The sequence below is a fragment of the Chaetodon auriga genome, chromosome 15, assembly GCF_051107435.1.
Source record: "Chaetodon auriga isolate fChaAug3 chromosome 15, fChaAug3.hap1, whole genome shotgun sequence".
Lineage (NCBI taxonomy): Eukaryota > Metazoa > Chordata > Actinopteri > Chaetodontiformes > Chaetodontidae > Chaetodon > Chaetodon auriga.
In genome coordinates this window covers 12,963,507-12,986,970 of record NC_135088.1, presented here as the reverse complement: position 1 = coordinate 12,986,970, position 23,464 = coordinate 12,963,507, and the positions used below count along the sequence as shown (strand labels likewise).

The following is a 23,464-nucleotide window of genomic DNA, read 5'->3' as shown; positions in this document are numbered from 1 at the left end:
CATCTTTGTCGAAAACGAGGAAAGAGGTGAAAAGTTTTAAATTTATGGCTTTGTTTTGTGAGCCTGCAGCATAATGATATCATTAAAAAAGCTGATTGATTAGCCTACAGAGCTAGGTCTAATTAAAGAGCCTTAAAACTGTGGGCTAATGACAGGAGTTTATATAGGAACCCACAGGTTTCCCAAATCAGGCTCCAATCCAGAGAATCCATTAAAAATTACAGAGAAATTTTTTTTTTTTTTTTTTTTTTTTTTTTTTGTGATAGTAACTGTACAAGGACATACTCTGATTAATAATAATAATAAAAAAAATCGACTCATATTAGGCCACTTTAGGAAAAGATCCCTGGAGAGGTGTGGCTGCAAGCTGTCAGATTTGGTTTTTATAACTCCTGGCAGAAATTCAAATTAACAAGGACCCTGTACTCTTGCTGGAGGGAATAGAGTTCAGTACTGGCCAACCACAGGTTTTTGTATTGCCATTGTATTCAACCCTTTGGGAGTAAGCGAGCCATCAAATCTCAAGGGTACTGTGTATTGTGTTGACATATCTTCTTCTTGTTGATGTAAATGGATGGTAGTTCAAAAAGAACCTGTTTCCTTTGACCTGAGAGAATTCCCACAACTACAGGCCTTTCCCTGAACACCATCCATGCACCATGGAGAAAATGACTTCGATGACAGAAAGACATGGGTGACAAACACTGAATGAAATGGAACTGTTACTCTTTTTACCATTTTTCTTCATGTCTTCTTTTTATTTTCAATGGTAAGGGGCACCAGCAAACATTGAACTGATGGCATCATCTTAGTCCTCCTGTTTTTGTTCCTCATCTCAAGTTGTCAAATATGTGTGTTGAGAAAACACCCTGCAATTTCAGTTGTTTCGACAGACTTGGCTCGACTGAAATGTTTTCTGCAAAAGCAGAGGTGCTGTGAGTGGTCAAAGAAGTATTTAGATCCTTTACTAAGAAAATAATGGCAATGCCATAATGTAAAAATACTCTCAAAATGTCAAAGGTAAAATACTAAATGGCAAAACGGCTGCTGTGAGTGTAAAATTAGAATTATTTAGAGTATTTATTATTTATGAATCAGGGTTTGTATACAGTACAATACCTGCCTCTGAAATTAAGTTGAAAACACTCAAGTGAAGTAGAAGTACCTCAGAATTAAACTTAAGTACAGTACACAGAATAAACAGCACTGCTGGACACGGTACAAAATGTAGTTTCATAATCAAGCATAAGCATGCTATGTTTCTGCAGAAACAATGTGGCATGGCTGATAGGAAACGTGAAGCAATGCTGATTTTCTGTTGACTGACTGATAGGTTGAAAAATATTTTAGTACTTCATTTCACATCTCACACAGACAAAACATCCAAATCAGCAGATCGCTGTATAGTCAGAGTTTAATATTCCATCTGTGCTACGTGGTAATTACAAAAATACATTGTAACATAACATATAACATCAAATAGCATCCAAAATATTCATATAAACTTTAGAAAGAGGAATTTATAAATATGCATTTTTTATCACAAAACAAACAAGCTCAGGGTGACATGTGAGGCATTCTGGGTACACACCAGGGCATACTTTGCAAAAATCATAATATAATCTGATGGACAGGTAAGTGCATGAGGGTGCAGCTACTGGCTAGGGTTACGGCAGCCTTGGACAATAGAAAAAGCTCTAGGTCTATCAAAATGTTACCTGGAGGTAAAAAATACTGTTGTTCATTCAACCCTTACAGTCGGAGCTCAGAGTTGTAAAGCTGGCTGCCATCTCACAGTCAAAATCAAGGCTGACTTGGGCTAACCAGCAAGTGCTCTCCTGAGCCGCAGATTATAAATGATTCAAACTAAAGCAAACACAATGTGTACGTGTCTTAATCTGATGTGCTGATGCTTGCATGAATGACTTTTCCATAGTACAGGCGGAGAGCACGAGGAGAGATGTTTCTGCTGCCACACAATGTAGGAAGCAAAGGTCAAGATTGGGAAAGGTTAAATCACAGCATTAATTAAGGTACAGAACAGGTTTTATAGTAAAGATTACAGCAACTCAGAAAATGAGGCAAGGAGTTAGTTTCGTCCACTTCTGCCAAAAGGGTTTCATAATCATACAAGAGAATAAAGGCAGAAGCTCAGAAATACACTCATTTTGTTGAAGGGGTTTGGTTTGATTTGTACTGACATACATATAACTCACTGTAAAAAAAAAAAAGAAAAGAAAGAAAAAAAACTCAGTGCATTGTCTTCAGCCAGCATGACTTTTCCCTGTGGGGTGAATTTGATAGCAGTCGAACGTTATGTATTAACAGGGGCAACCATGACCAGTCGCAGGGAAATTGAAAGTAGTGGACAATAGCGCAATCTTTCTTGCACAACTGTTGAGCAAATACACTAGGCTTGAAAAGGTGCTCACTGGAAAAAGGCAAAGACGTAACAAGAACAAGAAAAAAGTGTCCAGTACATCACAAAAACCCCATAAAATGTGCCAATACATGTGAGGAAGTGGTGTTGTTTTCATTAAATTAAACTAATCATTCCCTCATAAACTAGATATCCAATTATATCAGAATCAGCTATTTTGGCTTTTACTAAATAAGACATTTTACAAGGCTCACCACACCTGTGTGTAAGGGTGAATAAGTGTGCAGAAATACATACATGTAGGCCTTTACCTTTAGTGTGTTAGTAACAATACTGTAAACTCAAAGTCCGTCACACAAACACTTCTCTGCGTGGGCCTTTTTCCTGAGCAGGCTGTAGTGGGAGTGCCGGGCCAGGCAGCGGGGCAGCTGTGTGAGTCTGCGTGCCGGCGTCCAGCTGTGTGTCCGGTGTGGCGGGAGGGCTGAGGAACGAGTCGTAGTCAAAGCCTTTTAGGGGCTGCAGGGACAAAGTGAGGCCTCGTCGAGCTTTGGCGGCTCGGTCGGGTCTCTCTCTTAGCTCCAGAATCACCTGCACAGTGATGAGGAAAAATCACTTTGCTTGCATGTTGAACATTCCTTCCAACAATCTGACTCGTGCTTGAACAAAGAAACTGGCTCCATCCAGACATTACCTCCACCGGCTGGCGCTGCAGTAGGGCGAGGTCAAAGGTTGTTCCGTGGAAGAAGGTTTGGCGTTTGAAACGCTCGAGGGTCCTCAGGCGGCGGCAGGGGGTCTTGCACAAAAGCTGGACACAGAAACGTGTGAAGGTCGTGACATCAAATGAGCCAAATTGAGCAGTTAGTGGATACATGTAGTGCAGATCTGAATGTATGATTACACTATGAGTAATTACCTCTGTTATTAGCAAGGCCAGTGGGGGGCTGAAGCTGAGGGGCATTTCATAAGGAAAACTCCTCACTTTCCTCAGCATACTGCAGTGGTCTGATTCTGGAGACACGGGGAACTGAGGAGCGTTTGAGGCACATGAAGAGAGATAATTCATTCAGTGTTTCAATTCTGAGAAGGCAAGACTTTAGACATTTACAGGGCAAGACATAAAGTCCAAGCGTAGCATCTAAAAGCATTTCACACAATAACCTTTAACTGCTCAATTTAAGATCAACTACGTCACTGAAGGAATAACTCTGAGTAATATCTGCTTGGCATGCAAGACATACTGAGGCTACTGGCAACAACACCTCACCTTCCCAGTAACCAATGAGAAAAGCAGGATTCCCAGCGACCACCAATCAGCTGCATGGTTGTAGGGTCCGCCACTCAGCACCTCTGGGGCTGCAGAGCAGACAGAGCACGCTCACAGCACAGGATGCGCTACATATGTACATTCTGATATTGACTTCCTCGTATAATAGATCAAAATAATGCACATAATGTCTGTCATGTGCAGAGCAGTGATCTGGCAGGATTAATTACAGAGGTGGATGTGGTGGCATTTTTCTCACCCATATATTGGATGGTTCCACAAATGGTAAAAGCTCTTCCTCCTCTCTCCAGGCGACGGGACAAACCAAAGTCAGCTAAGCGGAGGTGTCCTGGAACACACCATTTTCTCTACATCACTATGCACACATGACATGAGGCTCTAAATACAGATTCTTCCTAATGATGCAGTTACAGCTGGTGTCAAATATTTAATTATACCCATCGTAATCTGATCTCATTAGCAATTATATTTGGATGCAAAGGCTGTTCTCTTTCAGTGCCAACAGATGTACTGTTTGTTACTGAGTATTGACAAGTGTGCAGGGTCACAGTGGTCTCTGGAAGTTTCCACGTCTCCTGCATGCTGTACCAGAGCTATGCTGCTCTCTGCTGGGGACATGTTTTTACTCACCATTGTCTGTCAGCAGGATATTCTCCATCTATGTAAAGAGTGCCAAAAAGACTGTATTAGACATCCATCCATTTTCACCAATGTACTGAAATTATTATGTGACCAAAAATCATCTCATTGCAGATTTTCCTGCACCCTGGATGTCTTATTCTTGATAAATATTTGTATTCTGCAAGAGCAAAGTTGGATATTTTAATAGTACAAGAAAGAAAGGTCATAAAAAGTGATCTGTAGTCTGAATTAATCAATGGGCTGACAAACAAAAAGTAATTAGCAATGTGTGTGTTGACAGACTAAGAAACTGAATAGATTTACTCTGAACTGGTAGAAAAAAATCCCCTCTAAATTATAATCATTTAATCTACAAAGGTTTTTACTGGGAACCACACAATTTATTGTAGTAGGATAAAAACTGTAGCAGATTTTGCAAAACATGGAAATGCAAAGTTTGCTGAGTTGGCTGTTTACATATAAAACAAGTAAGTAGGACAGTTCCTTGGAGATATGAGCTAAAAAATCCTTTATTGCGATAAACTTTGGGCTTGTCGCATTTCTTTTCTTTCTTCTGCCATTCGGTGTACACTGTATTTAGCATTTTGCTTATAAACATGTGTTTGCTGAAATTATGCAGATGTTCATACATTCTGTTATGACTGACGTTTTTCATTTGGTTTTGTATCTATGCTCCTGGATCTGCAGTAAATTCATGTTGGATGGGCCAAACATGGCAGTAAGGACTGATGTAATCTATAAATTTTTGCTAAAAAAAGAAATGTATTATTTTGTCATTTTGGTCCCAAACTTGTGAATTACCTCATTCTCTTACCTTCACATCTCGGTGGATGATCCCAAAGTCATGAAGAAAGCCTGTGAAAAACCAGCAAAGAACAAAAATACAAACCTCAACCAGAGAACAAAAATGTTTCCAATCATTACTTGCAAATGAATAAAAAAAAAACATGGCACTGCTTTGTTGCTGTAGGCCTATCTCATTTTAATTAGATCTATTTTTATAATTACTTTCAGTTAAGTAAACTCGGGAAACTTTCCCACAGACATCTCTGATCTAATTAGGATATTTGAGGAGAAATGTGTATAATAAATAGGAAGGTTGAACCATTTCTCTTAATGTAGATTTAGAATACCCACCGAGCGCACATCCCAACTCTGCTGCAAACACTCGTACAGTGTCCTCTGTGAACTGACCGATCATCTGCCAGTAGGTGTAAAGGTCTCCTGTGCTGCAGTAGTCACACACTGCGGGGGTAGAAACAGCATTAAAACAGGCCTCTGTCATGTAATGAGAGGTGTGAGGGGCCATGAAGGTTAGCGGGATGTGGGAAACACACACTGGTGAAAGAAATTAGGAAAGAGGAGTGCAATCTGGAAGTGAGGACAGTGTAAAACTATCTTCCTCTACAAACCAAAGGAGATTCACTGTCGCCTGTTTTTAGTCTGCGAGGCACACAAGTTCGACAAATAAAGGTAAAAAGTGGGGTTGGGGTGCAGAAGTGAAAAGGTGTGTCTGTCTGGAATAATGGATCTCTCTACTCGGTGATGGTGGTCATTTTTTGATTGCTCACAAGAAGTCACAAGAGAAGAATGGAAAAGTTTGCCTTTGACATCGCTGACTGAGCGGCAATGCAACAGAGGGACACACTGATAAAAAGTCCACACAACATTCTGCAGATGAAAACCTCAAGGAGGTCATACAGGAGGATGGCTTGATATAGTCCTGATTTGCTCCAAATAAGCCCCATATCTGCATTTATGGCTTAATGATTCAGTGATGATTCACTGTTTAAGCCAGCAGGGGCGTCTCTTCCGAATGTGGCACGTGTGTTCTTGCTGCTGCAGCAGTGTTCAACATCTGGTCCCCAGGCTAACACAGGGGGCAGGGAAGCAGACAAAGTGGGTCACACTTTCTGAGTCAGTAGCTGATTTCAAAACAAGGGTAACTGCTCTGGAGGAGAGGAAAAGGGGGCAAAGCAGATACAGGATGCAGAGGCAATGGTCCATTGGGGTCTTTTCATGTTTTAGGTGTCAGGTAGGGGATTGTGGGTAGATTCTGGACAAAGCTACCGGTGTTGAGGTGAGAATAGGTGGAGTGAGGGGGTTTTGGATAGTGGATCTGGGTTGGATTGGGTCACCGATCTCTGGCTGACTCACTAATGTAGAGGTGGCGCTGAGTCTGCCAGCAGTCCCGGAGGTCATGGACAAATGGATGGCGAACCTGACGCTGCGAACAAAGGTCCAAGATCAACCTGAAAAATCTCAGTTTTGGCCACCGATCAAAGTGAGGTCCATACTTTTTCGTCACTGGGCAAAGTCCACCAGAGACTTCTTCAGGTCTTGTTGGTGAAATTCAAAGACTCAAAATTGGCATGTTTGGAAGAGCTAATAAAAATACTGATACCACTGATACAATAAGCAATGTGTAACAGCACATCATCTGCATACTGTGATATTTATGGTCTCTTTCACCATTTTATACATTAAGTATTTGAGTTATATCTTATCCGTGCACATGATCCAAGACTAACAGTAAAAATAAATGCAGTTACAGGCATGGAGTATGGAAAATTTTGATTACTGCATGAAATGAAATTGCACTTTATGCTGACGATTGATGAATTGGGGTGCTTAACTTACTGTTTCCAAAACCAACCATTTTTTGCAAAATCTAGAAACTCACAATGATTTTCAAAGCCTGTTCTCAGGACTCACCTGGACTATAACTTCTTCTTTTGACTGTTCCAAGACCCCGAGTCTTAGAATCTCTGATTTAGGTATAACCTGTTGGATGACAAAAATGGTGAGATGATGTAAGACTGCATGTCTTACACAGGACTGAGTGTTTTGACTGCACAGAAATATTTATTACATGATGAATGTGTATGTATGTATGTTAAAAGCTTCAAAGACTACAGCTGAAATGACAAGTCCTGACCATTAAAGGGTAATTTTTAGTTAATTTAAAGGCATAAAACATTCTGTTTTTCTTTTACTTTAAAACAACCAACCTATCTCATACTGTCTCTTTTATCATTAGTGTATTTCCACATATAATTTTCATGAATGAATAAACTGTCTGTTCTTTCTTGGCTTTGATCAAGTAAACAAACACATTTAAAATGTGAGATGAAGGCAGAAGACTGACTTTGACAGCATATGTTTTCTGTTTAGTCTTGTCCTTCACTTTCAGGATGGGTCCAAACGAACCTTTGGCGATGTAACTCAAAACCTGGTGGAGTGAATAAGAGAGAGATACAGACACAAAGACAAAGAGAAAACAGATCAGACTGGCCAGGAGGAATGGTAAGAATAGCACAAGTAATGTCTTATTAAATCATATCAAGCCTCATATATTATTGGTGTCTATGTTGGGAGTGAGGTCTACCTGAAAGTGTTCGTGCCCAGGCACAGTTTTGTGGGGGAATTCAGGCAGGAACATGGCGATGAACCCCGGCAGGCTCCACTCTGCTCTCAGCTTGTCCGGGCCGACTCCCGCCAACCTCAGGACATGCTCCGGGATGTCGGGGGCCTTGCCTTGGAGCATTCGACGCTGGCCCAGACGCAGGGCAGGGGGGGCCAGGCGACAGAGGCCTGCTGGGATAGACAGACCTATGCTGGAGAGGAAGCCGCGCCATCCAGATGAGAAGTCCTCATCTTCCTGCCCTTCAGCAGGCCTCTGTGGGGAAGCCAGGGGAGAGGGATGCACCAAGAGGCAATTATGGCACAGGTTATTAAGGCCCTGTGGAGTTATTACCGTCTTACAGTGCATCACCAGCATTTCTGCATGTTTCAGGCGACTCCTAGTTCAAATTTGACAAACACTGTTAATCTGGGGACTGTTCACTGGACACTGAGGCTGTTTTACGCAAGAACAAGTATCAACACTTAACAAGGCAGACGTGCACCGCTAAAAGCAACTCAAGAGCAAACAGTGCTGGTATGAGCTGTGCAGGACAAAGGGGGGCTTTCAAACATACTCACTATTTAACCAGGCAAAGTTGCCTAAGCATTGCTTCATTTACAGACACTGAGGTGTTCAGTGCAAACACAGGTCTTCTTCTACTGCCAACTCTGTACCTAACTGTAAAAACTCATCTCTCAAAAACAAGAAAAAAAGCAATAAAATGGGGGAAATATTACTTAAAGTGTGCAAAATGATCTGCCAACAGAACAAGAAAATTTCACTTCCCAAGATTTTTAAAGACAAGTGAAAATAATTACTTCAAGAGAACCCACAGTTTTCTTAAAAATCTAGAAGTACAAGTACATTCGTCTGGATACAAAGAAACTCAGACTCACATGGGTTTATAATTCTGGAAATTCTAGTTTCAAGCTGAAGCTACACACAACCAGTTAGAAAATTACAGTCAGAAGTTAGAATATCTTATGAAGATATTTTAAGACAAAAAAGCTTGAAACAGGTGAAATGCTCAAACATAAAAACTGCCTGGTAAGAAGATGTTTCTTTTTAGATAATAAAAACAAGCATTTGATGTAAGCTATTTCATCATATTTTGCTTTTTGTAGAGTGTGGCTGCAAGACTTAACATAGAGGTAGCTTTATATACTCCACATATCTACACAGGATTTCTCATAGTATGATTGTTAATTGCATTTGCAAACTGATAAGAGGTTAGAGGAGTCAGGGTAGTGTGGAGCTGCAGTCTCAGTACATCACACTTGCTATAAAACACCATCTTGGTGACTTTGCAACCCCTTAAAATGCATCAGTGGGGCTCAGTGGCCAACAGGTTACTTTCACTGAACCATTATTGCTCTCATTTGTGATTGAACAAGAGCAAAGAAAATACATGCTCTCCATCCAATCTGCAGTCAGTCAGTCAGTCAGTCAGTCACAGAGCCCCTCTCCCTCTGGGCTGCACAGCAGATCTGATGCTCTGTGGTGCAAGATGTGTGCAATCAACCATGCAGGATGTTATTATCATGCGAGCCAAATTAAGGGACGCATCTGTGGTCACACAGCAGAAATGACTGCCATCAATGCGACATCTGTCTGACACTGAGCAATGTTAGGGCTTCTTTTGAACGCTGTGTGTTAGAAGGTTTTCGATCGCCAATAGATTTTTAAATATCAATACCGGAAGCCTGGCTGTTTCGCCTTCAAAGTAAAAGCGTCAAGATCACAAATACTTTGGAAGACAACAGAAAATATTTGCACACAGCATCAAGTGTAATATTATTTAACCACTAACATATCATTAACTACGCAATTGGATCACACTTGAGTTCAATGCGCTGCTGAAGGAGACGTGAAAACGCTGCCATCCATGACTGGCAGCGTCGCTGTTATAAGCCTGCTGACTTCGGAGCCAAATAATCGCCATGGAAACAGCCCCCACCTCCCCTCACGTGCATCACACCTGAGCATCCAGGAGTTTCGCTCAACTCACCTTCTTGTTTTTACTGCCGTCGGCCCCCATCAGTGTGGCAGGACATCGGCACTGTAACCTCAGTGCGACACCTGCTCCTCATCCAGGCACCCCGCGGTAATCTCTCCACAGCTTCATGCGCGACACACACGACTCATGTAAGGTTTGAGGAGGCTCACCAACACTTTGTATTCAAATATGCGGCTGATCGGACGATCCGGCGCGAAATGTGATAGATATGGCGACATGAAAACAAGTTAATCCCGAGTATGGGCAACGTCAGCGCAAATCCGCCCACAGCTCTGTCATCCAATGAGGCTGCAACCTGGTGGAGTTCAGCCCCCCCTGCTGCTCTTTGCAATTACAGCCACAGACATCAATTCTGCATATCGGTGACAATTTATGTGATCGTTTGCATCATTTGCATGGCGGACCAGATGGCGTGGTTTTTCCTCTGCAGAGACCGAACAAATGCACGCATGCATGAGACTCTAAATGCTTTCTGTGGAGTGATTCGTCTTAAACAGACCTCTGTTCAATTGTTCTAAAAATAAATCAGTGCATGCATAATTTCTGCTGCCTCAACATCATGATGTTAAGAGCCAACCCACAAGGCAGCATCAAAGGTGCATTCACGCATGTTTGCAGCAGGGAGCCAGCGTGGTGCTGATGAATGAGCTGTGAGGCTGGTGACATGGAAAATGTGCTGGTCTGGGCTATAAAGACACCAATCAAACTTATTTCTTCCTGATTGAGCAACTGGAAAACTCAAATCAAGACACAAAGCCATTACAATCACAGAACAAAGTGAAACAAAGCACATCCAAACCATGACATGACAGCGCAAGTGCCTTTTATTTGGGACTAAGAACGTAAAAAGCAAACAGTGCCATCAATACATTTAACTTTCACATACTATTTTGTTAACCAACGTGCGGCCATTTCCACAAAATAAACCAAACTGTTGAGCTTTAAATAAACAAGTAGAAAAGGTTTTTGTGAATGCGTGTGGGAACGTTCAGGGCTAAAGGAGCATCAGCTGGACTGCATCAGATTCAGTCATCCTCGTCGAAGTCCTTCTTGCCCTGGGGAGCTTTGGGTCCGCCTGCTGGTTTGGCCATGATGATCTGAAAGGAGAAGAGACTGCATGTCAGTATCTGACTGAAAATCAAGAGCGCTGGGATCCACGTGGCTGTGCTCTGAGGTTTGGAGGGAGCTCATCGGCTTTAACATGAAAACATACCTGTTAGACAGGGTTGAAATGGGAAAAAAACTCAAATAAACATGAATTGGCTAGAAGAATGTGTCCGTTTAGTGAGAGTGGCATTAAGGATTAAAAAAAAAAAATGTTTTCTACAGCATAAATGCATAGAAATAACCAAATTGTGGCCACAATTCTTTGCTAAACCTCTAAAAATTCAGGCTCATGTGGGGACATATATGCTGTAAGAGAAAATGTGCTACAAAGGAAAACTGAAATTCAATAATACAATATATAAATAAAATGGCCTTAAAAGAAAGATTGAAACCTCATCCAGTCAGTTTCAATGCTGGGACTTAAGACAGCACTGCAGCTGTGATTTTCTTGAACGTGGTGTAAATCATCTCTGCTATTGTCTACTCCTGCTTTGTTTCTGCTGAAGTCGAACGGCTTCATAGTGACGGGAGTTACTTGGATTACATCTTACTTGGAAAATGTCCTTCAGACAACAAAGCCATCTCAGACTTTGAAGCCACACATTTCATCTCATTAACATGTTTTTGTTAAATCGTGGTGCATGCAACATTTTTAAATTCTGCACTTGCCTGAGGACGTCCACTGCAATGAAAAGAGCCCATGAGTGCATGCAGCATGCTATCAAACCACACTGTATCCGTTTTGTGCAAGTTCAGACTTTCAAGTGATTTAGTCAGCTGTCAGTGACACACCTGGTATCATTAAAAACACGACAAGTGGCTCAATCTGCTGCATCTACTCAACATTTGTCTGCAGTGAGTGCGGAATCACACCCAGTGTTAGTAGTGACAGGCAGAAGAGCAAACATTTCACACAACGTCAGTGTCCCGTGAGCGAGTGAGTACACCTGAGTGAGTCAAACACACACGCTCATTCCAGGACCTACTGACAGAGGGTGTGTGCGTGTACGCGCCCTCTAATGGTGAGTATCAAAATGTTCTGGCTCCTCGTCCCAACCGTCCTTGTCCCAGTGGCCTCTCTGCTTGGGAGCCTTGGGTCCCCCTGCAGCCTTAGCCATGATGATCTGCATCGCACATATGTACACACACACCAACGTTAACTCCCTGGAGACTATTGATTCACAGAGGCCCTCCCATAACACTTCAACTGCTGAAGCTCACAAGAACATCAGAGAGGGAAATGTTAAAGCTGGATCCTTCCTTAAGAAACAATTAAGACTGTTGAAGGTTGATGATCTGTGTGTCATGAGTATTTGTGCGTTCGTGTACACACCTGGTCAACTCTCAGTACTGTGATGGCAGCGTTGGTGGCCATTTTGATGCCCCAGTGTTTGACCAGGTAAGGCTCCACAATGCCAGCTTCAAGCATGTCCTTCACAGCGGGTCCCTCACCCTAAAGATAACATCACATCCATGCAATCAGTCGTCAGGAACAAGACACGTGTGGCTGAACACATCCAAAAATACATGCAGCGCGTTGCTTGGCGTATTTTTTGTACATGCTAAATGTGCATGATTAAGAATAGCAGGCTACATTTTTCATGTTAAATGACATCATGGACTTGTAACCTCACTATCTTTGAAATGCCTCAGTAGCAGCACTTTAAAAAACATGAAGGATGTTTGCTCTATTCTATCTGTCTCTATTAGACTGCAATGCACATTTAGACCAATGTAGCTCTTAAATAAATCAGAATCAAGTCATACAAGGTATTCTTGGGTACACAGACACACCTCAATGTCGAAGCCCATGTTTTTGTTTCCCTCGTGATGGGCAGAGTACATTTTAGATATGAGCTCGCTCCCCTTCACACCGGAGTTCTCAGCCAGCGCACGCGGCAAAGCCTCGAAGGCTTCGGCGAACTTCTTAATGGCGTACTGCTCAAGACCCGGGCAGGACTATACACAGAGAAAGAGCGAGAGACAAAAAGGTCATGTTTCTGCAGCCAGTGACGCAGTAAACCTGGTGCACTTCAGTTAATCTACTCAAATCTGCATACCTCTCCATATGAGGTGAGCTGCTTGGCCAGTTCAATCTCAGTGGCTCCTGCACCAGGTACCAGTCGTTTGTCCTAGAGATGGTGAAGAACACAAACAGTAAATGAAAAAAAAAAAAAAAGTCTATATAAAAATCTACCATATTATTTTTCATTAACAGCCATTTAATCTATATTTCTTATTACCAAAGTTGTAAATGATCTGACGGTGGTTCTTTGTGTTGACTTACCCTGACCAAGACCTTGAAGGTGTTGACGCCGTCATCCACAGCCCTCTCGATGTCATCCATCAGGTTGTCAGTGGAGCCTCTGATCACAACTGTTGAGATGGCACCGTCTTCTTTCTCTGTTTAAAACAACCAAGCAAGACGTTAAGACTAAAACTCACATGCAGCAAAGATCAGATTTTAAAATGAGGACTCACAAGACAGGAGCAAAGAGTGGCTTACCGTGTTTGAAGACCACCACCTGAGTGCCCCCGACCTCTGTCAGGTAGACGTTGTCACAGTGACCCATCTCCTCCGGAGTTGGAGCCGTCTATGAAAGCAGAGTAATACATGATACAATGGTCTGTTTTGTCATGGTTCAAATACCTGACGTGAACAAAGCGTGACGACACTCACCATCCTGGGCAGTGCAACAGCTCCCACAGTCTTGCATAACCTCCTGAGGTCCCACTTGGAGTTCAGCCTGATGGGGAATAGGAAGATTTTGGTGTGATTTCAACTCTCCTGTCCTACTAGCTCCAATCACTTGATAATTAACACGTATCTGGGTGATCAGAGGTCATCCCGATCTTACCTGACCACCATGAGCTCGTATTTGTTGGCATAGTGCAACGCCATGTCGGCCACTTTGCCTCCAGTTACGACCACATTGGCACCAGCCTCCTTGATGGCCTTCACCTGAGCCTCCATCATATTCTCCTCTCCCTTGCTGAAGTCCATGAGCTCCTGTGCATTATTTATCAGCACTGTGCCCTACAAGACAGATGAGACTATTGTTAGCACCGAGATCAGTACCTTCACAGGACAGAGTGTTCTAACATCACAACTTGAGCAGACACTTGTCTAAGTAGGCAAAGCACAGATGTTGCTAGTCACTATTCGTATCTGAATCATTCTTTGGCTGAATCCTGGAAAGGAGTGTGCAAATAATATGTCTCAAAACCTTTCAGCAAATTTAGCTTCACACAGAAAACCACTTATAATGATCTCTAAAGCCACGCGTCCTCCAAGCAGCCCAATTCAGTTCAGTTTCTTCACTACCCATCTACCCCTCTGTTGAGTTCTGCAGCACACTGATCTGGTACTTTAAGTTGGAACTAGAAGCACTTTGTCCGTTAACTCCTCAGCAAGCAGTGTCGTATGCACTCACATTTAGGACTTCCCGACTCTATGGCTGTACCAAATATTTTGAAGCTTCATTTATAATGTTTTCAAAATCCACACTTGAATGCTGCACAGCTTTTTTTTTTTTTTTTTACATAGGATTGTTTTTGACCCATGTGATCCAACTTCCAATAGCTCCAGAGCGTTAAGTCTAAAAATTTGAAGTTACTGAATGCCTACATGTATTTATGTTGATGAAACTCACAATGTCATGTGTGAAACTGACCTACATTCAACACGAGACCAGAGTATGTTACAGCAATGAACTTAAGTGTCATTAATTTTAGTTCTTTTGTCGAGCAGATTTCTCCAGAGCATCAAAGTATGCTGAAGTATTCCTTACCTTGGTCTCTGTCATCATGCAGTCAAAGGGGCAGGAGTAGACCGCGATCTTGGCGTCTTTAACTGATGTGACATCTCCTTCTGCCTCCTTTTTAAACACCATGCCATGTAGCATGGAGGATGATGTCACTCCACAACCCTGAAAACACCAAAAAACATTAACTTCAAAGTCTAAAATAGTTCAATGTACAAAATATACTCAAAGGACAATGTTGCATACCAAAATCTTGCACACTCTGACGTTATCAACATTGAAATTGCCGGACTCTGGGAAGATGGACACTGCAGCACAAACCAACACAGAGAAGAAAGTCAGAGAAACACAAAGTAACTACTACCATCATGTTAATTATCTCTGACAGCTGTAGTGTGGATCAGGTAGTCTGGACTGCTGACTCACCACAGGCCTGGGCAATGAGGTTGGCGAGGAAGTCTTCGTTGCCGTACTGTTTACTCATGACTGCTGTGCGGATGAGAGACGCTGCCTCTTTAACATCGTGGAGGTTTTTGGCTGAGGAACATATGCAGTCTGGCAGGATCTCCATAGCCTTTTTACATGCTGTCTCATAGCCTTCAATCACCTGTGGCAAAGAGGAAAGAGGACACTGGGCAAATGCAGCAACTGATTTCTTCAGGATGCAAAAATAAAATTAAGTTTTTTCCAGACAACTTTATCAGTATCAACCTGATTTTTATTTCCAATATTTAGGTGATATCAATAAAGGACATTTGTGTGTTCTGGGAGTGTCACAACAAGAAAACGATGATGATCAGTGACGTCTGTTTACCTCTGACACAGACAGGCCCATCCTAAGCAGCTCTTCAGCCAGCTCCAGCAGGGCTCCAGCAAACACCAGGACAAAGTTTGTACCGTCTCCAACCTCCTGCTCTTGCATGTGGGATGCCATCACAATCATTTTGGCAGCTGGGTGCTGCACCTCAAGCTCTCTGAGAATAGTTGCAGCGTCATTGGTGACAAACAGCTTCTCCAAGTTGTTGATGACCATTTTGTTCATACCTGAAAGGCAACAGTGTTACAGCTGAGTGGTCACTTAATTTGATGTCTTGCCGTTACAGCTTTCAACAGGTCAAATAACAAACAAATACAATTCGCTGCTGGAGGAGAGTGCTTACCGTTTGGCCCATAGGCGGTGCGTGTGGTCTGGGCAAGCTCCTTGCAGGCTCTGATGTTACGGAAGACTGCCTCTTCAAGCCCTGAATAATGCTGCAGCAGAGAACAACATACATTAATAACTCAACTGCTGCGACTATTCACGATTGATGATTTACATTTTGTTAGTATACATGTCAGACAAGTAGTTAGTGATATTCTGCCAAGTAACCAATGGAAAGTAAGTCCTATCATAAGATATTAATGGATTTATCAGCAATGCCTGCGGAATGTGAACTAAAATCTCCACCAACAGATGTAAGATGAGTGTAGCGTAGCTAATCTAAATCAGGAAGCATCAGCATCCTTGAATACCCAGACTGAACCTCAGCTGACAGTTAGCTAACGTTGAACGCTAGCTGGGTGTGATTGCTGTCTGGCAGTCAGTTATTACTGCGGATACAACACTGCAGACACACAGAAAGCATTTTTAAGTACGAGAGGGGTCAGTGAAAAGACACAGAAAGCGGCATTTTATCAATCATAACATCCCCAGGTTCAGCAACTAAGAGCGGCCTGGCTGCCTTCTAGAACTCTCCCACATGACTGCAGATGAGTGTGCTAACTAAGGGGCTAATGCTAGCTAGCACGCTAGTTGACAACCACACACGTTAAGTTATCAAACTACTTCAGCACATTGATTTACGCTCACCTTGGCGCCATCCTTCAACATTTGGGCAAAGCCCGGAGCTTTGGGAACATGGAGAGCCATTTTCCGATGTTTAACAGCCCCGGTATCTTGGAGAAGGTAGCCGCGGCGTGGGTTCAGCTCTGGGTACAAAGCCGGAGAGACAGGGGAGGAGCGATATCAGCGAGGCGTGGGGCTAAAGACGGATAACAACAAAGGACAAACTGAGCGATTCTCGTTCAAGTTGCTATTACCATGACTCACGACTTGGGGGAGCTGTCGGTCATATAGCTACTGTATAGTCAAAAAGGTAATCATGACTCTCCTATTTGTATAACTATATTTAAAATTCTTTATTTACTTGTTAAATAACTAAAAAAACAAAAAAAAAAAAAACAACCTTAAATTAAATTTTAATAATCTTAAAAGCCCTGCATTCAAAATGTACTAAAAGTACATTTGAAATAAGATCAGAAGAAAATAGAAGGAAAAGCTTTAGCAATAAAAACATCAAAAGCAAGAGTGATCATTATGCAAACCAAACCCTGTCAGTCTTAGAATATATATTATACCCTAGGCTATTATTGAGGTCTTGAGATGGAAGACACATTTTAATTTAGGAGCTAAACAAGTGAAAAAAACTGACAACAGTAATAACCAGACAAACCAGAAAAAAGAGCCTATATAATGCCACCCGGTCACATCATCTCAATGCAAATTCTTTATCCATATTTGTATGATTCAGTGACTGTCTGTGGACAATCACTGACCAGAACAATACCGTTCACATCATTTAATATGAGACAATGCAGACATTTTACAATAGCAAAGATGACATTAGGAATCATGTTAACGGGAAGGTATCACTTTGTGATACAAATAATCCAAATTACAATAACCATGTGTTGCAATAATATCAATAACAAAAAAAGACAAGACAGTTGAAGCTTACAGGTTTTATTTTGAGATTTTTTTTTTTCACATTAGGCACATTGTCTCCCTTTCTCTCATTACAGCAGAGAGGAGGCTACCAATACATTGGAACGACAGAGAGGAGAAGAGTGTTTTGCTTCATTGGAGGCTTTTTGTTTGACAGTCACTACGCTAATAACCTGCTGGATATGGCTTTACAACATCATTATCATTGTCATCAGGTAATGAGTCATTACTTCTTCCCCCAATCACATTATCAAATGATTCATGTGTTCGGTGTTGGTGCATGAATCATCCACAGGCCATTAAAAGTGCCGACTGCTTCCTAAAGGAAAAATTCCCCAAGAAAAAAAATCCCAATCAAATCCTGCCTGAGCTGAATATAAAAAAGTCCCCTTTCATAGAAAATACATTTTATAATATGGCAAGATCAAATGACATTTAAAAATGCATAACAAATGTTAGTAACTATCATTGCGTGCATACATACAAAACAGAGGAAAATGGACCTCCTCTCCGTCAGTGGATTTAGTGTTTGTTCTTCACATACAATTTTGGTCACGTGCAGTATTTCTTTCAAAGTACATTTCAGAAACTAGCAACGCCTTTCTATGCAGAGAGTGAGAATACAAACTACAATATTAGTATTTTGAATATGCAACTAAGACATTTGGTTGCAGCAGCTATGACAGGTACGTACACCACAATACAGAAATCTCTTTGGTAGCTACAATGAGGATATTTTACCCACAACTAGCTAACCTGAGACGTGTAAACACACGAGAAATACCTGGACATTGCTAATTACACACAGTATAGGTAAAAAAATAGACAAGCTGCCATGTAACAGTCTCCCACTATATTGACAACACTACATGTAAATGTAACAGTAATACATCAATAATGCTAAATGTGAAAGAAAAGGTCCTGTGTTTTACATACACAACATGCATGTAGGTCAGTTGGGTTTGTGAATAGCGTTCACTGCTGTGTGTGCCCAACCTCCCAGCGTGTTGGATAGGTGCGTGGCTCGACGTGAGAGGTTTGAGCGACTGAGTTTACCGCTGGGGTCCAGCTTTCTCATCACTGCTGCTGCTCCTCCTCCTCCAGAGAGTTCCCTTACGCTGGTTCTGCGGAGACAGAGAACAACAATTACTGCAGAAAGCATAAACATTGGGAGAGCGAGTAATGAAAGTGTCTGCGGGCATCACAAGGCCGCATTAATGGACCAAAATTAAACATCAATTTACTTATCTTCTCTTTATAGGTGCATCTAAAACATGTAGCTGTTTAAATTGTTTGTGCTCTTTTTTTGGTTGTTACTATGAAGGTTAAGGTTCTGCATTTTTGTTATGAGACAAATGTTTCTCAACTAGAAACAAGATTTTCAAGACTTCTAAAACAGTGCAACATGCATCAGTCTGATATTGCATGTATGAACTGAAGTGAATTTGGGTAACATAATTTCATATTTTCAAGACATTTCTGAGACTAGCAGACATTCTGTTAAGCAGAAGAAAGAATTTAAGAACTGATAAGGCGACAAAGGACGAGTCAATATGTAAAGCAAAGAGTGGTTAAGGAGGGAGGAAATGTGAGTCGGATAGAGAAAAAGCTTGCCTTGCTTGGACAATGCGAGTTATTGATCAGTCATATAACAGCAGGTTTTCATTACAGCTGGTCAGAGACTCTCATAATTTCATAAATGCAACAATCCATGCATCGGCAAACAGACACCAGGTTAGCTCTGCCATGCACGTCGCAAAATGAGTTACATTCAGAGCATATGTTTCCGCAACTCATCTGGTTTTAGGAGCATAGCGTGTTGATATTTGGATTTACCTTCTTTCCTACTCCACAATAAGGGAATAGTTGAACCGCCTGTTGTAGGAGGAAAACAAATGCATTTAGATCCCCAAAGTAGGAGCTTTTCGTACAGCGAGGAAAGCAGCTGGCTGCATGTAATGCACGCTGATAACAGACAAGGTCACTGTCCATGTGCCTCCCTGCTTTTCCTTCCAGACTATGATTCAACATTTTGAATGTCAACACAGGAAGTGATGCAAACACACTCCAAACGCTCTCAAGCACATTTTTGTCATTTCATCTGGCTCCAGTTCCTACACCCATACTCTCTCCCCCTCACTCCCTCCTCATCCGAATACCAGAAACACAGACCCAGTTTCAAACCAACCCGGGAAGAATGTATGTGGGGGGAGGGGAAGGAAGTCTAGGGCCTCTCAAGCTGGGCTGCAGATTGGGATTCTTTGGGTGGGAGGGCGCCTCTGCGGTCTCCTCTATGCCGAATATGTGTAAATCAAAGGAAGAGGACGAACAGCTTCCTCAAATGCACACAACAGTCTTATTCAAGTACACCACATTCATTTCATTCATGCATTCACAACTGGAAAAAAAACACTAAAAACACCCAACACAAACACCACCTCTGGCTAACAGTAAAATTAACAAACAGAGACACTACCATACCTAGAGATCAATACATTTAACTCTGGTGAAGATGTGTTACCTGTCATCTCTGCCAATTATGTCATCAAAGACCTTGGACAGATGTTTGAGCCTCCTCAATCCACTGGACACAGTCTCCAAATCTCGGTCAAACTTTCTGTTAAAGCAAAGAAACAAAGTCAGGACTAACTAGCAAGGCCACAGATGTATCAGCTACAACATGTATGATCGCAGCTGTGGTGATAAGCTTTGAATAATAGAAGACTCACAGCCTCTGGTTCTGTGTGTTGGGGGAGGCAAAGGGACTTCGTAATGCAGCCATGCGGACCAGCTGCCTCCTGCCTCCCCCCGTTCTAACCCCTCGTACGACAGCCTCAGGAGTCCTTCGTCCCCTTGACCCTGGGGTACGCCCAGGTGTGGCTGTCGATCTGGGCGTACGTCTGGGAGTGGCAGCTCGGCCAGGTGTACGTCCTGGGGTGCGAGAAGTTGATGCACCAGCTTCTTCGCTGTCACGTGTCCGACCTGGAGTCTCTACTAAACACTCCTCACGCGCAAACTCTCTGGTCCTCTGTAATCTCTGGGTGAGGGAGAAAAGGACAAAGGAGAAGAGAGAGATGACGATGAGGACACACAAACTGCTTAGTTATCATGGTTTCATATCATAAACAGAATTAACAAGGGATATACATGTAGGGATTTGGACAGACACCTACCTGGTACACTCCACCGATGGAGTTGCGAGCACTGCGAGTAAGTTTGCGGACTGCGTTTGGTTTCGGTTGCTCCTTCGTGGTTTCCCAAGTCGGATTCTCTGGGAGGGAGTTGGTCTGGACAGAACGCAACGGCAGCCGCTTGCGCAACGACATTCGCAGAGAGTTGAGCGAAGATGAGGAGCGAAGCTTGCGGAAACGGTCGGGGGCTTCTGGGGAGCTCTCTGGCCCATCAGACTCATCAAGGGATGTGTGTGCCCGCCAGACTCCCACCACAGCTCTACCAACTCCATCCATCACTGAAGAAGCCATACTGACTGAGCTCACCTGCAAGAGGGGAGTGGAGGGATAACAGAACAGAAGAGCATGAATTATAATACAACAGATCTTTAATATTACTTTTTTAAAAAAACATTTCAAGTGCTTTGCAGAGGTCTGAGGAAAATAACAAATAGTACTGAACAATGAGTCCTGATCTCAGTCAAACTTTGCTGCAGCAGATAAGCAGTCTGCTACAATTTTGATCATCACTTAATCATTTAAGTCACTTATTGGGCAGAAAATTATGGTTTTAGCTTCACAGTTAGCAGGATTTGCTCCTTTTATCTGTTTTTTTAATTATTGCAAATTGAATTCCTTTGAATATTGGACTGTTGGTTAGACAAAAGATCTTCGAAAACACATTCAGCTCTTAGACATTATGATGGGTCCTTTTTAAATGTTTTCTGGCATTTTAATACAATTGATTAATCAGTGATGGCAATAACTGTTAGTTCATACTTACTTTCAAAGTAAAACACAAGGTAATAATGTCACATTAGGACATGTAGAAGTTAATATGGGAGGTTTTTCTAGATAGTAAGTTAGAGACAAAAAACAGCAAAATTAACTTTCAGTGTCACAAGTATTTTAAGAATTACTTCGCATTAATCTGTTACTGACCAAAAATGTGAAAGATATGCATGAACAAAGGACGGGAAATAAAGGTGCATATGACCCGTAAGAACCCGTACAATGCGGCAGAAGTTAATCGTGTTAGTGAAAGTCCCGCGGCTATTGTTTGAGCAGCATTTCTTGCTTTGCAGGCTGTTCTGTCCTGTTTAACTTCAAACTAACTTCAACCTAACTTCAGCAACGTTATGACTCCATCCATAACACTCAGCAAATAGACGTGATTTATCACTTAAGCGTCAAATGGGACCGATAATGAAGTCACACTTTCACACTCCTAACAATGAAACGTCTGCAAATGGTACCATTGTCAATAAAAGGCTATTCACAAACAACTGAGGGCTGCGCTCGTGAAGGCGTTAGCTTATCTGCAGCAACAGCGTTAACGGACGTTACAACACCAGTTTACGCATACTGAAGTCTACATTAAATAAAACTGAATAGACGAAAGGACACCAGCTATCGAACCGCTAGCTTACCTTAAAGAATCAGCTGTGAGATTCGCTCTGTCCTCTCTGCTTCAGCTGCCTGTTGCTGTGTTTTCTTTCTTTCACTGTTTGAATTTGGCGGTGGACCGCAGACTGCACGCAGACGCTCATCACCACGCCCTTCACGCAAACCTCACTCAGTGACGTAACACGTTACGTCTGTGCGTGCTGGTTGTCGCTTGAAAGATTTGAAAAAACAAAAATCATACTTCTCGGAATTAAAAGATTGGAAATTAATTTGGTACTTGACCCCAACCAAGTCAGAGAAGTATATGTTAACACAACACACTTAATTAATCCGACAAACTGATATGACACTTCTGAATTCAGTGGATTTTAATTTTGAATTTTGGATTTTTTTTTCAAGGCAGACATCTATCAGAAATGTTACTTGTCACAGCAGGAAGAGCACACGTTTTACTAGTAACATTAGCAATGGCTCCAGTATATTCATGCATCCAAATGAGCCATGTCAGTGTGACAGTGAGCCAACACGCACAAAACCAGGGCCATGAAACTGGGGCAGTTAAAATGAATTCAGCCATCTTTGATTTTATTATTTACATCTGTCTTTTTCCTGGGATGTGAATGTAAATGTCCTCTGTGCAAAGGTCACAGAAACAGTCACAGGTCACGGAAAAGATTATTGCTGAAGCCATGATTTTTTTTTTTTTAATCTTCTTCAAGTTTTAGATCCATAAATATACAAAAAGAAAAAGAAAAACAAGAAAAAGACTGGTCATTTCCAAGGGCTTGACTTGATTTTAGTTTCTATGTATCCATGTTTCCTCTTCTTCTCTTGTTTAACCTTCTCGTTTTTGTATAACTTTATATCAATACTGCAAATAAAATTAGTTGTAGTTGATCTTAGCATTGATCTTAGCCAGACCTTTTACAATGCAAGTGTGCAATTGTGCTGACATGTCAACTCTGCTCTATACTCAACAAGATTCCTCTTTGTTAGCAGATTCATAGCATACATTTCTGTCATAAAACAGATAAAAATCTCTGCACATTCTTATCATCATCATCATCATTATCATCATCATCATCATCATCATCAAAATATCACATACTGAAATATCTCTCCTTAAAGAACTTTCTGCAATCTATTGCAATCCAATACAACAGTCTAGTAATAAAGCTTAGCTTTGTGATATTTTTATTGTTTCAGCATGAGATAAGTGTTCATTCAACTTGGAAAGTTTTCAGATCAGTTAGTGGTGTTGCTGTATTGCATTATTGTATATTGAGAGATGCTTTTCATATTTCCTCCACTCCATTTCCATAGTCAAGGAAGACTGATACATAATGATAATATGTCAGTGTCCACATTTATACAAAAATGTTAGCATGAATTGGAAGGAGATTTAAAGTAAAGCGACCAGCAGATGTCACTATAAACCTGCATGTGAAATACTTCCAAGCACCAGTGCTCTGATATCTGTGTCAGGTCCACCTATGCTGTTTTAGTCTGCGGTGATTTAACA

General features: G+C 41.8%; 3 protein-coding genes across 5 annotated transcripts; all 3 read right to left on the bottom strand.

Annotated features, from left to right (window-relative positions):
* Positions 1–1,396: 1,396 nt before the first annotated feature.
* Positions 1,397–9,989, bottom strand: rskrb (ribosomal protein S6 kinase related b). Its single transcript, XM_076750234.1, has 13 exons — positions 9,722–9,989; positions 7,696–7,986; positions 7,456–7,539; positions 7,023–7,091; positions 6,465–6,534; positions 5,445–5,552; positions 5,122–5,162; positions 4,296–4,323; positions 3,904–3,993; positions 3,645–3,733; positions 3,294–3,404; positions 3,072–3,185; positions 1,397–2,968 (listed from the first exon to the last, which is right to left on the bottom strand). The coding sequence occupies exons 1-13, from the start codon at positions 9,749–9,751 to the stop codon at positions 2,732–2,734; spliced, it is 1,362 nt and encodes a 453-aa protein (XP_076606349.1). The 5' UTR covers positions 9,752–9,989; the 3' UTR covers positions 1,397–2,731.
* Positions 9,990–10,536: 547 nt separating this feature from the next.
* cct8 (chaperonin containing TCP1, subunit 8 (theta)) lies at positions 10,537–16,583 on the bottom strand. Of its 2 annotated transcripts, none has more exons than XM_076751078.1 (14): positions 16,451–16,583; positions 15,762–15,852; positions 15,416–15,645; positions 15,028–15,208; positions 14,848–14,909; positions 14,629–14,766; positions 13,696–13,874; positions 13,518–13,584; positions 13,344–13,431; positions 13,125–13,240; positions 12,898–12,969; positions 12,632–12,796; positions 12,171–12,290; positions 10,537–10,827 (listed from the first exon to the last, which is right to left on the bottom strand). In XM_076751078.1, the coding sequence occupies exons 1-14, from the start codon at positions 16,508–16,510 to the stop codon at positions 10,756–10,758; spliced, it is 1,641 nt and encodes a 546-aa protein (XP_076607193.1). In that variant the 5' UTR covers positions 16,511–16,583; the 3' UTR covers positions 10,537–10,755. The 2 variants fall into 2 exon arrangements, with proteins under 2 accessions (XP_076607193.1, XP_076607192.1); XM_076751077.1 differs by lacking the exon at positions 10,537–10,827 and adding an exon at positions 11,745–11,961.
* Positions 16,584–18,202: 1,619 nt separating this feature from the next.
* pimreg (PICALM interacting mitotic regulator) lies at positions 18,203–22,023 on the bottom strand. Of its 2 annotated transcripts, XM_076751330.1 has the most exons (6): positions 21,966–22,023; positions 20,539–20,862; positions 20,095–20,402; positions 19,887–19,982; positions 19,202–19,240; positions 18,203–18,489 (listed from the first exon to the last, which is right to left on the bottom strand). In XM_076751330.1, the coding sequence occupies exons 2-5, from the start codon at positions 20,845–20,847 to the stop codon at positions 19,210–19,212; spliced, it is 744 nt and encodes a 247-aa protein (XP_076607445.1). In that variant the 5' UTR covers positions 20,848–20,862; positions 21,966–22,023; the 3' UTR covers positions 18,203–18,489; positions 19,202–19,209. The 2 variants fall into 2 exon arrangements, with proteins under 2 accessions (XP_076607445.1, XP_076607444.1); XM_076751329.1 differs by lacking the exon at positions 19,202–19,240.
* Positions 22,024–23,464: the final 1,441 nt, after the last annotated feature.